At 33.4% G+C, this 15,745-nt stretch overlaps 1 protein-coding gene across 7 annotated transcripts in view; it reads left to right on the forward strand.

Moving 5' to 3' along the window:
* Window positions 1–15,745, forward strand: part of GAPVD1 (GTPase activating protein and VPS9 domains 1) — an 83,001-nt gene that overhangs the window by 42,560 nt on the left and 24,696 nt on the right. For 2 of the 7 annotated variants that reach the window (XM_074293090.1, XM_074293083.1), the window contains 10 exons: window positions 2,523–2,652; window positions 3,636–3,761; window positions 4,274–4,447; window positions 5,708–5,848; window positions 8,061–8,195; window positions 8,927–9,046; window positions 11,294–11,371; window positions 12,398–12,765; window positions 14,323–14,410; window positions 15,407–15,487. In XM_074293090.1, coding sequence (XP_074149191.1) covers window positions 2,523–2,652; window positions 3,636–3,761; window positions 4,274–4,447; window positions 5,708–5,848; window positions 8,061–8,195; window positions 8,927–9,046; window positions 11,294–11,371; window positions 12,398–12,765; window positions 14,323–14,410; window positions 15,407–15,487 — 1,441 coding nt within the window. The remainder of the gene's footprint in view (window positions 1–2,522; window positions 2,653–3,635; window positions 3,762–4,273; window positions 4,448–5,707; window positions 5,849–8,060; window positions 8,196–8,926; window positions 9,047–11,293; window positions 11,372–12,397; window positions 12,766–14,322; window positions 14,411–15,406; window positions 15,488–15,745) is intronic. The other 5 variants (XM_074293084.1, XM_074293086.1, XM_074293087.1 and 2 more) reach the window with 5 other exon arrangements.

A 15,745-nucleotide genomic window follows, 5' to 3' on the forward strand; every position in this document is an offset into this window, starting at 1 on the left:
AGCATTTATTCTTTTAAAAAAGAGAATTACAGGAAAAACATTTGCTCAATTATTTCTTCCTGTTGACAGTTTAATTTCACATGCCGAGCTCTCTTAATGTAAGTGGACCATTCCACAGACCTCTATGTAAAGTGATTTTTACATAATGTGAATTTGCCTCTGCTCACCCACTTCATTTAGCTTACATAACAAAAGCATACACAAAGCAATATCTTTACACAAGTCACAAAATGTTCTAAAAACCAGACATATTATTGTACCTTGATAATAAAATTTTATGAAAGATAGATAATTATAAAGTATGTACAATACTAGCATATTAAAATTAATATAGATATGTGGTATGTTGCTTCTTCCCCACCCACTACATTCAGCCTTTTTCAGTGGCTGTGCCACATTTTTTATGAAGCTACTTAGGGGTGTTTGGACAGTGGCTCTCTTTTTCCCTCCTCTTCCTCCACATCTGACAATAGCAAACAATGCTATCCTTAACTATTCTTTAACCTTTTCCATCTTTTCCATCTTTTCAATACAAGAAAAAAAAATTCAAATGGTGAATTATTCTGTTAACTGATTTTTTAATTAACTTTTTTGGGGGTGTGTGAGGAGTGACTTCAGGTTCCAAAGTTTCCCTTTCTTTTTCTGCAATCTTTGCAACTAGGAGCTGAATTAATCTTCATTTGATAGTTCTTTTCCATAAGATTCAATCAATTCTTCTTTATCATTCTCATCTATTTTTAGCTCCAATTCTTATATTAAATTTATAATCTTGATACTTTCTTTTTTCAATGTTTTATCTGGCAAATTGTACATTTTTGCATAATGTCAATTTACATAGAGCAAGAACTCTATGTACTTATATATACATTGTTTGTTTTGACATTAGGTTACCACAGTTGGGGTAGGGGGAGGGGAAATGGATAGATTTGGGGCTTGTAGTCCAGAAGACTCCTTTTCCTAAATTCATTTCTGACCTAAGCCATTCTGTAGCTCCATACACTTGGATAAGTCATTTAATCCTTGTTTGCTTCACTTCCCTCATCTCTAAAGTAAGCTGGAAAAGGAAGTCAGAAACCACTTTATCTTTGTTAAGAAAAGAGCAACTGGGATCATGAAAAGTGACTTGACCAAAACAACTGAACAATAGCAACTTTCTGGATTGCTTAGATTGGAAATGTCACTTCTGGGCCTGATCATCACTGAAGGTTTAATTAATTTCTCCATTTGTCTGACTTGAGCTAGGGTGCTTCGCTTTAGGCAAGTCTCATAGTCATTTGTTTCTTGGGCCTCATATTTTGGGGCCAGAATTAGTGAGGTCCCCCATAGATTAAAGCCTTGCAGCAGCTCAGAATCCCTGGAGTCAGATCTCAGCCTTCCCAGAAGTAGAACTTCAGGAATGTCATAGAGCCTATAGTTCCTGTTGATATTCATTTCTAAGGAAGATTATTAGGGAAGTTAGAAGATAGCTTTAATTTCCTGCCTTAGACATCCTAATTGTTAAGAGTGTTCATAAAATAATTAATAAAGTTTATTTTTATATATAGAAAGTAGTACTAAAATATTCTTAAATTTTTGAAAAGTTATTTAGTTAATTAAGACAAAAACCTTAAAACAGTATCACTATGTAGTAGAAAGAATGCTAAAGTTGAAGTTAGAAGATTGTGAGTTTTGCAGTATAATAGAAAGAATGCAGGATTGTGACTTGAATTTGAATGCTGGCTTTGCTGCCTACTATCCATGTGACCATTGGCAAATCACTTTTTCCCTAAGTTTCCATGTCTGTTAGAAAAGGGGTTGTACAACAAAACTATATGATGATCAATTCTGATGGATGTGGCCATTTTCAACAATGAGATGAACCAAATCAGTCCTAATTGAGCAGTAATGAACTGAACCAGCTACGTCCAGCAAAAGAACTCTAGGAGATGATTATGAACTATTACATAGAATTTCCAATCCCTCTAATTTTGTCCCCCTGCATTTTGGATTTCCTTCACAGGCTAATTGTACACTATTTCAAAGTTCAATTCTTTTTGTACAGCAAAATAACTGTTTGGTCATGTATACATATATTGTATTTAATTTATACTTTAACATATTTAACATGTATTGGTCAACCTGCCATCTGGGGGAAGGGGAAGAAAGAGAAAAATAAGAATAAAAGGTTTGGCAATTGTCATGTTGTAAAATTACCCATGCATATATCTGGTAAATAAAAACTATTAAAATAATAAAAGAAAATAAAAAAAGAAAAGGATTATAGTCTCTAATGCCTATTAGTTGTGTGGCTCTTGAACCTTTCTTTACCTCTGTGAGCTTAGTTTCTTCATCCTTAGTATAGACAGATAAAAAAATTCTTATGTTATCTACCTTTCAGAGTTGATTAGAAGAAAGTATAAATTTTGAAGAGCTATATAAATGGAAGGTTTTCTATTGTTATTGTTTTTTGTTGTTGTTGTTATTGTTTATTAAAAATTCCATCTCCTTTTCATTGTTATACCAGAATGACTTTTATCTCTTAGGTCTTAAACATGCAGCTCTCAGATGGTGGACAAGGAGATGTCCCTGTTGATGAAACCAAACTCCACGGTAAACCTGATAAAACCTTGCGCTTTTCCCTCTGCAGTGATAATCTGGAAGGAATATCTGAAGGTGAAGGGTTACTTTATTCCAGGAATTGTGATTCAAATAGATTTTATAGTTTTATTTGGGGGGCAGCTAGGTGGTGCAGTGGATAGAGCACCAGCCCTGAATTCAGGAGGACCCGAGTTCAAATCTGGTCTCAGACACTTAACACTTCCTAGCTATGTGACCCTGGGCAAGTCACTTAACCCCAGCCTCAGGGGGAAAAAAATTAGTTTTCTTTGAAGGAGCTTTATTAAGAAATATGTTTATGCCATCTTTGCCTTTGTGTTATTAACTATAGAGATACATATTTGAATTTTGATATGCAAATTTGATATGATTTATGAAAAGCTGAAATGAGCAAAAAAGAAAACTAAGCTCACTTCATTAAAATCTTGAGTATTCTTGTTGCCAGGCTTTGGCAGTTTTATGTATTTCATATTGATGGATGAAAGTATCTGCTTTTAGACAATATAGCTCCTTTAGAGGTATATAAAAGATGCATGTCTAACTAGAACAAACAAATAAGCCAGCATTTTGTCTCCATAGTGTTTATGGTTTTAAATTTTGTTTTATTGTTTTTTCCATATTTACTTGTACTTAAACTGGAGCTAAAACATTATAACTCTATGTGATAGAACTGCTTGTGGTTGTTTTTGTTAGGCTTGTACTGTCAATCACATTTGACATATAAGCGACTAAAGTGTGATTAGATTGCACTTCACCTTTCACACACCTCATTATCCAGGAGCGTACAATAGAAATATGCATGAAAAAATTGAATGGTTAGTTTTTGGAGTGGGAGTTTTGGTCATTTTTCATTTTTTTGAATCAGAAAAAAGACTGCCACCCCCCAAAATTTTGAAGTTGTGGTTCAGTATTTCAACTTAATTCTCAGAGCGGTATCTTGACAGTTTTTAATCACTTATTAAAGCATTAAAATCTGTATGTAGCACAGCAATGTGTCTTGCTTAAAGGCAATCACTGACAGAAAAAAATTTTTTTTATAGGTCCTTCAAATCGTTCTAATTCTGTATCTTCTCTGGACCTGGAAGGAGAATCTGTATCAGAACTTGGAGCAGGGCCTTCTGGGAGTAATGGAGTTGAAGCTCTGCAGCTTTTGGAACATGAACAAGGTAAGAAATCATCAAACATCTGTAAATTTCAAAAATAACCTTATGCTTTTGGAGGCCAGAGACCATAATACTTATTTTCTATCTTTCAACAGCTCTTTTACAATACAGATATTTGATAATTACTTATTGAATCAGATTGTAATTTTGCTTTTTAATGGGCCCAAATCTGACTCTGATAAGTCAGACCTTTTTCATTGCTTTGCATTTACAGTTAATAAATAAATACATGTTAATTTTAATTGAAAAAATTTCTGTATATTATAAGTGTTAAACTTAATTTCCTCTTTGGCTATTTCCTTCTTTTTTCAAACATTTAGTTTTGTCAGTAAGTAAAATTTGTAGGCTTACATCAATATATTTTTCATGAATTAAAACTATTCAGGGTGAATGAAAAAAAAAAACCAACCCAAAAATGTTTCTAACTTGTAATTCAGAGAAACTCTTTTAAATTGCCCATAGCTAATTAGATGCCTGTTTTATAATAAAGAGGGGTTTGTCATTATTTTTGACAGCTACCACACAGGATAACCTTGATGATAAACTACGGAAATTTGAAATTCGTGATATGATGGGGTTGACAGATGATCGGGATATTTCAGAAACAGTGAGTGAGACCTGGAGCACAGATGTCTTGGGCAGTGATTTTGATCCCAACATTGATGAAGATCGATTACAAGAGATTGCAGGTAACTGATAAGGGTGTATGGTAAGCTCTCTATTGATATTTATGTAGTTGGTCCCTCATGGTTATGCTCTACTAGGTGTCACATTTTAGGGTAAAGTTGTATTTTTGTGTGCAAATTTAATTTTAAAGTGAATCATTTTATTCTATTTATTTGAACTTAGGCAAGATTATCCTTTTTCTACACTTCATTCTGAAAGAGGATAACCACTCTCCTGAATTACTGTACAGTTTGCTTTTATTTTTAGGAATTGGCATCTGTCCTTAGTTTATTTTTACTAATTTCCTTCCTAAGAGTAAACTCTAGATCATTGAGAGAGGAATTAACTCTTTCTAAGTATAGGAATTATACCTGTAAATCCAGTGCAATATGCATAGAGAATTTTAGAAAGAATTAATTCACCTCTGAAAGTGCTATTCAGTTTGAAAAGGTGATATGCCTATTCTTAGAAAATAATGTATCTACCAATGTATTAATGTATCAGTGTCATATATTAAAAATGGTAATTTTTTTTTCCCCACATGAACTGAAGTTAGAACAATTATTTCATTATACTGAGTTGAAAATCATGGAACTTCTTTTAGTTTTATGTTTTAATACAGCTGTGCAGTAATGTTGAGTCTTTTTACATGCATTTTTAAATAGTGTAAATAGATTTCTTAATTAGTCTTGCATTACTTTGTTCTAGATGCCAAAGGAGTATTATTCTTGGCATTGGAATATATGAAGCAGTAAGCTATATTTGCAGTTGAATAACTGCTATAGAGGTGTGTATTCCACTGCAAATACATTTTATCGCTCTGTGTACTCCATCATTCTCTAAGGTGCCAGAAGAAAGCTTATTTGGCCAATGTGTTCCTCTGAGGTTGAGTCTCTTAGTTTGAACTTTTGGAGTCTCTTCAGTGCTCTTGTTATCTGTAAAGGAGTGTATGTGGAGAGAGATGTTGCAAGCTGGAGCATTTATAGCTGAATTAATTATATTGGCAGCTGGCCACAATGACTTGAATGATATGTATTCACTTCAAGGAGAAGAAAGTTTGGAAAAATAGGAAACCAGTCCATTGAATTTGAGTGTTGCCATGATTTATAGTAGCAAACCCTTGCTTTTTGTGGTGATTATGGTTCAAAACATTCTTCCTTTTCTCTTAGCCCCTTGCATATAGGCTCAAGAATTTTGTAAGGCTGTGTTGGGTCTTTCTCCTTTTGTCACTGCTCTTTCAGTCCATACCTTTGTTAACCCTTTGCTCCCCACTGGTTGTACAGGTGCGGCAGCAGAGAACATGTTAGGCAGTTTGCTGTGTCTGCCAGGTTCAGGGTCAGTGCTTCTTGACCCCTGCACTGGTTCTACCATATCAGAAACAACCAGCGAAGCTTGGAGTGTAGAGGTATTACCAAGTGACTCAGGTTAGTATCCTGTCCTCATTTCCTTTTTTTTTATTTGCACAGGAGAAATCAATTTAAGGTACTTAAATACATGTGTTGAGTGTATGTTTATTTAACATACATTTATTAGTCAACTGCTGTGTGCAATGTACTCTGCTTGGCTCTGAGTAGATTCAGAGTTAAGATATGATCCCTTTCTTCATGGAACTCACTGGTTGTAGGGGGACAAGATAGTAACTCTAATATGTGACATCATTCCTTTCAAGATTCAGCTTGAGTGTCTCCTTTTACATGAGGCTTTTCCTTATTTCTCCAGTATTATCTTCTTCCAGCCCGCATTGTATTTACTTTGTATTGATTTATCTTTGTACAAAGTGTTTCCTCCCAGTAGAGTGTAAATTTCTCGAGGAAATGAATTGTATTCTTTTTGTCTTTGTATCTTTTGCACCTAGCATATAATAATACCTTTTGATATATTAAATACTTAATATACATTGAATTATTATAAGTTATATTCTAAGTGTATAGCATAGGTAGAAACAACGTGTTAAGTGAGATCCCAAGGGAAAGAACATTACAAATAGGGAAGATTTCTTCATGGCAGAGGTGGAATTCTTATTCAAGTTTTAAAGTATGATTGGAAATATGAGAGGGAAGCAGGGAAAGTGAAGGCATGCTAAACTAAGCATCAGCAAAGGCACAGAGGAAGAAAAACAAACACTAGTCTAGTATACCTGGAAGGAATATAGTGCATGTGTATCCCTGTGTCTGCATGTATGCAACATACAGACCCAAGCGTGGAGTGATATGTGACTAGGCTTCGTAGATTGGGTGGTACTGGATTGTGGAGAGCCTTCAATATGAAGCAAAATAGAAAGAGGGAATGGATAACTGGATATCTTTTATGCCATTGTAGCAAAATGTTTTAATTTGTGACATTTTTTGTTCATTAATATGACATAGAGAACACTGGACTTGGAGTCAGAAAGCTTGAAGTTCAAGTCCCAGTTTTACAGTTTATTAGTATCTGAATTTGGACAATTCTCTTTCTTCTCTGGACTCTATTTTCTTTAACATAAATGTGAGATTTGAAAAATGACCCCCAGCTTTTAATCTGTGATTTTTAAATTTTGGGGAACTTTTGAATAATCATGGACAAGTATTTTCTAAATGATCAAATTCTGGATTTAAAAAAAAAACTATCACTATTTGAATTACTCAAGATGAGAATATTTCTATCTCTCAGTCTAGCATTATAGATGTAGCATAGCAGGGTCTTTCAGATCTGAGTAGGGTGTCCTGTAGTCATGGTTAGGTTTATGCCAATAGAAAAATTAACCCCTTTTTAGAGTCTAAAATTCAATATTAAAATTCAATATTTTATACACGATTATAGTAAATCTATAAGTTGTATTTTAGTTTACATATTGAGCGACATTTTCCTTTTTGTGCTTCCAAGTTATGCTGTGTCTCTTATTAGAGATCAGTTAACACAATACTAAGTAAAATTATATTCACTCAAAGTTTGGCCTGATTCCTTTAATTGAGAGTCAATTGATTTATTTTGACATGTCAATATCAGAATACTTTTAAGAAATTCAGATATACTATCTGTCATTTTTATAAGTAGGTGATGTTTCTAATTGACTATGGTGACATATGCTTGAGTTGTTTTTCTAAAGACAATATGTTATAGAGGAGAGAGCCCTGGACCTGAGTTCAGATCTTGGCTTTAAAGTTTATGAGATATGTGACTATTGGCAAGTCACTTAACTTCTCTGGGCCTGTTTCCTTATTCGTCTAATGGAGATAAAAGTATTTGCACTGCTTCTCTTATGTAGTGATTGTGAGGAAAGCACTTCAATACCATTGAAGTATGGTTTATTATTGCTTCCTAGCGACAATGTATTTGCTCTCTGTTATCCACACACCCTTGTCCAACATACATGTCCTAGTACATGGTTTTTATATGGCTGGCTGGAATTGGGGACATTGCCTTGAAACAGTTTTCATCTGTGCACAATTAACTGACCTGTTGTAGAATGGAATCCGTAACCTTGGCTTTATTAACACAATGGTCTAAGCAATTGAAATAACTGGCCCAGATATAGAAATCTATTTACACTGGTTTCATTAATCCTCAGGTGGGCATTTTTTTATATGGGTTATAGAAATTGAAGCCATAAGGAACTGACTGAAGCACTAATGTGACCACATGCTGTTTTTCATCCAGAGGCCCCAGATCTCAAACAGGAAGAGAGATTACAAGAGTTAGAGAGCTGTTCTGGACTGGGCAGCACATCTGATGATACAGATGTCCGGGAAGTCAGTTCCCGCCCTAGCACTCCAGGCCTCAGTGTTGTCTCAGGTATTTCTATTTTGTTGTATGGAAGAAGTATTTTAAGGGTTGTTTTTTTGTTTTGTTTTGTTTTGTTTTTAATTTCAGTAAGTTTTCTGTTGATGTCAATTTGTTATTTTAACTTAAGTGCTACATCAGGAAAATATCTCTTTTTTAAACTGAAACTGATTTTTAAGGTATCTTATGGCCTGGTTTCAGTATTTAAACCCATTGTTTTTTTTTTTAATTTTTCATTTAATTTTCAGCTTGTTGTTTGTGTTTTCCTTGAGTGACAGTGTGATACAGTGAAAGGATCATAACCTAATTTTTTCATTAGTAAAATAGAAACGAGGGTAATTGTACTATTTATTTAATGTGATTGATGTGGGAAAATTGATTTGTATTGTGAATTATGATCATATGAAGAAATCTAGGTACATACCAGACACATATGTAGATGATAATCAGTGTAAAATGCTTTGTAATATTAAGAAAGATATAAATATGTCTATCATATCATCATTATTATTATTGTTTTCAGTATTACAGTATTATTTTAAATACCTTTAAATAGCTTGCTATTATATTCTGCCATTACAGATTAATTTTTTTTTATTGCATAAATTAGTTTCACTTAACTTAAGCCTAAATATAAAAGTTATGGTACTAATCAAATGATCTAGTCAGAATATGAAAAATTTGTTAATATTTAAAGGCATTTCTAATATTTTTCTTTTGTTTCATGTTTATGTTTTTATAAGGCATCAGTGCAACTTCTGAGGATATTCCTAATAAGATTGAGGACCTTAGGTCTGAATGTAGTTCAGACTTTGGTGGCAAAGATTCAGTTACTAGTCCAGATATGGATGAAGTAGTCCATGGTAAGAAAGAAATGTATGTGAAGGGTGCAGAAATATCATTTATTTACCTCTTGTTCCAAGTGTCCCAAATATTTCATTATTTAATTTTATTGCACCATCATTTTTACTACTTTTGTTACTAGAGATCCTTGATTTTATTAGAGGGACACAATTTCATTGTTGTGGCAGTTTTTTGTTTTGTTTTATTTTACTTCTACCAATATAATTTCCCCTCTGCTTTTTAATTCTGTTTGACTTTTATTTATCTTTCCCTACAGGGAATCGATAGGGGATCTAGCCAGTGTTCTGGAGGCATTTTCTTTTGTCTTTTTTAATTTAGAAGTGTCTGGTTTTTTCAGTAGCAGCCTAATTGATTTGAAAACCATACCTGTGTAGACCTTAAGAATTTATTCATGAATATGGTATGGTTATCTATTAATAGTACATTTTATAAGAAAAAGTTGCCTGTAAACTATTTTAGTTTGAATTTGTTTGGCCAATGATAAATTTTTGATTTTGTCAGTGAGAATACCACTTAAAATTTTTTTCAACTAATAAAGATAATTTTTTTCTTCCCACTTGCTCTTTAGATAAAAAGAAATCCTTGTAACAAATATGTAGTCAAACAATTTTCTTGCATGCAAGATTTTTGGATTGTCCAGGTTAAAAATGTGTAAAAATGTGTGTACATAGGTAACATACATACATACATGTACATATAACTTTCTGTATAATATATGTGTGTGTCTGTGTGTATATATGTATAAGTTCATCCTCTCATGTGATGATATGAGTATTTAGTCCTCTGCAATCATGGATTTTGTGCTGAATAAGAGGTTTTTAGTCTTTCAAAATTTTTCTTTACAGTTTTTGTCTTATCATATAAATTGTTCTGGTTCTACTCATTTCACTCTGCATTTGTTTTAAAAATCTTACCAGATTTCTCTCAAACAATTCCTTCATCTTATGGCACAATTAGCCATCATGTTTGTATCCTATGACTTATTCAACCATTTCTCCATTGATGGGCATTCCCTTTTGCTATCACAAAAAGAAGTGTTAATATTTTTGTTCCTTTTTTTTCCCAATTGAAATACATATCTTATAGACAAACTATATTCTGTTTTTCTTTTTCTTTTGTAAAATTGTGTTTTTTCTTTCACTGAAGCTAGAAGCAGAGTGGCTATTCAGGGTGGTCTATCATAGGCCTTGATTCTGTGCTGCTCTGTATTGGCGCTTTGACTTGTTCTGTTTTTTAACTTGGGCTAGTTCACACTTCTTTAGGCAGCCTGATTCCTCATATTTTAAAACAGTAATTTATTAAAATACATGTAGAAAGATAATACCAACTTTAGAATAAAATTATTTGAATTACAGCAATTGATTTATTTCATATATTTGGAGATTTTTTTCTTTCTATCCCCATCATATTCTTTTAACATTACTCATACAGAGCCAAGTCATTAGCTATTTCTCTAAGGTATGTGTAATATTTCTAGCCATTACATTTTGTTTTATGGTATGACATGTTCAGCTTTGCCATTTTTGTCTTTAGTCTGCCTAAATTTGATGACAGACTAACTATAAAACTTGACTACATTCTATTTAGCTTATCTTTCTCTAGTTTTCAAAAACCATTCATAATAGTACAATAAAAGTTATGTTAAGAGGTGGCCTTAAAATTATTTTACTGTATGTGGTTTTTAGGATCTTTCTCCTGATATTGTAGATGTAGGCAGAGGGGAAGAAAGACAGGAGTGGATGTTCTTTCTTTCTTTCTTTCTTTCTTTCTTTCTTTCTTTCTTTCTTTCTTTCTTTCTTTCTTTCTTTCTTTCTTTCTTTCTTTCTTTCTTTCTTTCTTTCTTTCTTTCTTTCTTTCATCTATCTATCTATCTATCTATCTATCTATCTATCTATCTATCTATCTATCTATTTTCAGTTGAAATGGTAAAACAATTTATACCTAGTAACCCATGGGATAAGTTCCTTTAGTTTTAAGTAGAAATTGGCCTTCAGACAATTTCTTACTTGAACCTTCTTAGCTTGGTAGAATTTGTCTGCAAAGTGTCAAAGTACAGATGTATTTGAATTTTCTTTTAAGACTGTGCTGGTAAGAGAATGCCTCCAGAAGTTGGACTGTTTACGAATTTTTATTCATTTAATTCTGAAATGTACTCAGAAAGTAAATAAGCATTTATCTGAACAGGTATAGGAACTGAAAGTGCTAAAATATGTTTATTTTTGACTCAGTTTCATTTTGTATTGCAGGAGCCCACCAGCTGACTTCTCCTCCTTCTCAATCAGAGTCTCTGCTTGCAATGTTTGACCCACTGGCTTCACATGAAGGTAAATTATTGAAATTATTTCACTTCTTTAGAGCTCATTAGTTCATTGATCTCTAGCAACAGCTGTTAAAAAAAATTAAATACTTGGATTCTTAATTTCTAGTACTGACTCTTTCACAATTTAGTTAGTTTGGTCCTGAAACAATAGACTCATAACATAGTTATTAGGTCTCCTCTGGAAACTTTTCCTGTGTGAACTTGTACTCTACTGGAAGAATCCAAGGTATTTAATTACTACTGTGAAGCATTCCAGAAGAGCTATAGTTTTGAAATGATCATAAAGAAGAAAATAAATGTGTATTTTTGAGTTAACTTTTTTTTAATTGATGTTTTATTTTTATATTATTTATATTTCCAGTGTATTCCTATCCCATCTTTCTCCTAGAAAGTCATCTCTTATAATAAAGGAAAAGAAGGAAAAGGAAAAAATTCTATTTAGTAAATCTGACTAATATATTGAAAAAAAAATTGAAAATTATATATAGAATTTTACTTCTATAGTCCTTCAATTTTGCAGAGAATTTGAAGGACGTACCTTGTCATAGATCATTTTTAAGGCCAAATTTGATTATTATAATTTTTCTGGCTCCTTAACTTTAATAGATTTTTAAAATTTTTATATTTTTCACTTAATAGTATTTTATTTTTTTCCAGTAAAGATAGTTTTCAACCTTCACTTTTGTTTTGTTTTTGTTTTTGTTTTTCCTGAGATTGGGGTGAAGTGACTTGCCCAGGATCAGACAGCTAGGAAATGTTAAGTGTCTGAGACCAGATTTGAACTCGGGTCCTCCTGAATTCAAGACTGGTACTCTGTTCACTGAGCCACCTAGCTGCCCCCTCAACCTTCACTTTTGTAAGATTTTGAATTCCAAGTTTTTTTTTCTCTTTCCTTTCCTTCCTTCCCTGCTGAACAAGATAGCAAGCAATCTTACAAATTATTTGTACCCAAAGAAAAACTTCATCTTTTAATTGAAAGCCTTTGTTATGTTATTTGTATTATCAGTTGGGAAATTTTTCTTTATCCAAGGGGCTTCTGCTGTAGTAAGGCCAAAAGTTCACTATGCTAGACCATCACACCCACCACCTGATCCTCCAATCCTGGAAGGAGCCATGGGAGGAAATGAAGCCAGGCTACCAGGCTTTGGCTCCCATGTATTGATTCCAACGGATGCAGAGGCATTCAAACAGAGACATTCCTATCCTGAGCGATTAGTCCGCAGCAGGAGTTCTGATATCGTATCTTCTGCCCGGAGACCCATGAGTGATCCTAGTTGGAATCGGCGTCCTGGAAATGAAGAGAGAGAACTGCTTCCTTCAGGTGCCATTGGATCTCCTTTAGTGGCTGCACCTCCATCATCATCTTCATCTCCTAGTAAAGATTCCTTGAGAGGAGAGGTGAGGAGCCCCAGATTTAGTAGAGCAATGTTTTGGTAACTGTTGGTTTGAATAACTTCTTCTAGGACTGTTGACCTCTCAAACTAACATGGAGTCTGTTTGACTAAGGAGATGGGAATATCTGTGATTAAGTACAGCTTGATGATCCAGTGTAGTGGTTCTTAAACCTTTGGGTCTGCTGATCCCTAAAGATTCTTACATATTAAGAATTCTCAAACTAACATGGAATCTGTGGTTCTCAAACCTTTGGGTCTTGATAACCCTCAAGAGCTGGGAAGTAGAGCTATAAACCCATACTTATGTTGCTTAAGTTTATTGATATTTACTGTATTTGAAATTGAAAATTATTAAATTTTAAAAATATTTATTCATTTAAATAATGAATTCATTATGTTAACATAACATTTTTGTGAAAAATAACTTCCAAAGCAAAGAGTAGAATAACTATTTTACATATTTTTGCTAATCTTTTTAACATCTGGCTTAATAGAATGTAATCAGATTTTTAAAATCTGTTTCATTCAATTTGTTGTGACATTTTGTTATGATTGATGTAAAATCTGGCTTCACATAGGTGCACAGTTGAAAAGTGAAGACTATTTCAATAAGCCAATTTCATCTTGATATTATTATGAAAAATTAGTTTTGACTTTGGAGACACCCAGGGGTTGGTGGGTCACTCTTTGAGAACCACTCTTTGAGCTAGTGAAACTATTCCTTATTATGTTAAATACCCTGACATCTAGGATCCCTAGGCAGTTTGGTTTTTTTGAAGTGACAGTAATTCCACAGTTCAATTCAGTAAACGTTTCTGAAACAGTACACTAAATGCTTACATATAAAGATGAAACAAGATACTGTTCTAGTGCTCAAGAAGCTTAAAATCTAGTAGGGAATATAATATATACACAAGTAAGTCTAGGATTTTTTCAAAAGAGTCATGATTTTGTTAGTATGTTGCTGCTGCAGACAATAGTTCTCCATGCTTCAGCTCACATTCTCTAGGAGTTTCTTTGAACAGAACCCTCTTGTGACTTGAATGGCTGTAATCCTTTCCAAAATCTGATCCTCATACCATACATGCAAAATTCAGTGCTTATTAATGATAGTAAGTTAAATTTATGTGGAATTTAAAACTTTTCTCAAAACACTTTCTCATGTCTTAACTTCATTTAATTCGCACAATATTTTTATGAGGTATGGAAGAGAGATTAATGTTAATAACTAACTTTTCAGTTAAATGGAGGCAAAGTAGTTCTGCTAAGATAATGCTAAAAAATTAGTGACAGAGAGGGGACCAGAAGACACTTTTTATTCTTACTCTGTTGCTTTACCCATTATATCCACTTTTCTTTCCTTTTTCTGTGGAATCCCAAAATATGTATAAAACTTGAAAAACTTTGTGTAATTTTGGTCAATGCAATTTTATTTGTAAGGTGGAGTACAATGATTTTTCTGGTGAACCCTTATTCTAGGGATTTTTTAATTCTTCAAAGATATCTTGAAAATATTTTGTACCTATCTATACTGCAAATAAAATGCTAAATCTTTCTGCAGACTGAAGAACGAAAAGATAGTGATGATGAGAAGTCAGACAGAAACAAACCTTGGTGGAGAAAACGTTTTGTTTCAGCTATGCCTAAAGGTAATTTCATAAAATTATCAGAATGCTATAGTTTAGGATCAGAGAAATGAGTTCATTGATTTCAGTAAGTCAATATTCCAGGTTTTGTGGGAATTAGATTATAACTTGTCTTTTAATGTGTTTTAAGTGGCTTATCTTAGATGGATGTTAAGATAAAGTTTTAGGATGTTAAGGTTATTGCTCTGCGACCCATAGTGTATTGATTTCTCATAAATCTGGAGAATATGTAGCCTTGGGATGTGTAAATATGAAATATTGCTGAAGTTCACTTAAAGATACTTTGAACAGGAATATCCCTTTTCAAAACTGAATAAAAAAGAATTTTATCCCATTATGGGATTGATCTTTAAAATTCACACAATTATTTTGAATACCTGGAATAAATTTAAACTTTTTATCTTGATAAATTGAGAAGCTGCATCCCTTACATCTTAGCATGCTGGTACTGAAATTGAGTTGTATGAGACCATGTGCTTTTCCTGTGAACATTTTGGCATGATAGAGATGTTGATATTTAAGTTTGCACATGTGTTTGTACCTGAAAAAGAGATGCACCAGAAGTAGAAACAGGTGCCACTTTCACAGGCCTCCCCTTGGTAACCTGGGAATCCGGAGCTATGGATGACCCCTTTCATTCATAATTAGGGCCTCTTGCTGAGGAGAGAATGGCGTTCTGAGCTTTGAATGTGGTGTTTTTGTATTTTGTTTTTTCCCTTGGCAGGTTTCAAAGTGCAATGGATTCAACTTTATCTCTTAATTGATACTTTCTTATAAAAGAATCTCCAGATAGACTCTGAGAACTCAAGTTCAGTTGTTTTTAAGAACATTTGTCTGTGGAAAAGATTTACACAGAGAATTTCTTAGGTTTTCAGCTTTTAAAACCTCCTTTCATTTAGAACTATTGGCACACCAGTATCTCCAAAATGACTGACTACTGTCTTCCGAGTACAGTGCAGTATGTTATATGTCACACTACTGACTTTATTTAATTTCCAGCTCCTATACCATTTAGAAAGAAAGAAAAACAAGAAAAAGACAAAGATGATCTGGGGCCTGACAGATTCTCAACACTTACAGGTTTGTAGACCCATGGACTTCCTGGCTCCTTCATTCCCAGAGCACATATTCCATAACACTTTTTCTTGGGTGCCATAAATGTTATCTCTGTAGAAAAGTATGTTTGTGTGTATGTATGTGTATTTGTATGTGTGTGAAATGATGGGGAATATTTCCTTCATAGCTCCGTAGCTTCTAATAGACAATTGTAGTGGATTATTAGTATGCTCTTGCTGCAGATCACCACCACCATCATCATCGTCATCGTCATCAATTTCA

The sequence above is a fragment of the Sminthopsis crassicaudata genome, chromosome 2 (assembly GCF_048593235.1).
Source record: "Sminthopsis crassicaudata isolate SCR6 chromosome 2, ASM4859323v1, whole genome shotgun sequence".
In the NCBI taxonomy this organism is placed as follows: domain Eukaryota; kingdom Metazoa; phylum Chordata; class Mammalia; order Dasyuromorphia; family Dasyuridae; genus Sminthopsis; species Sminthopsis crassicaudata.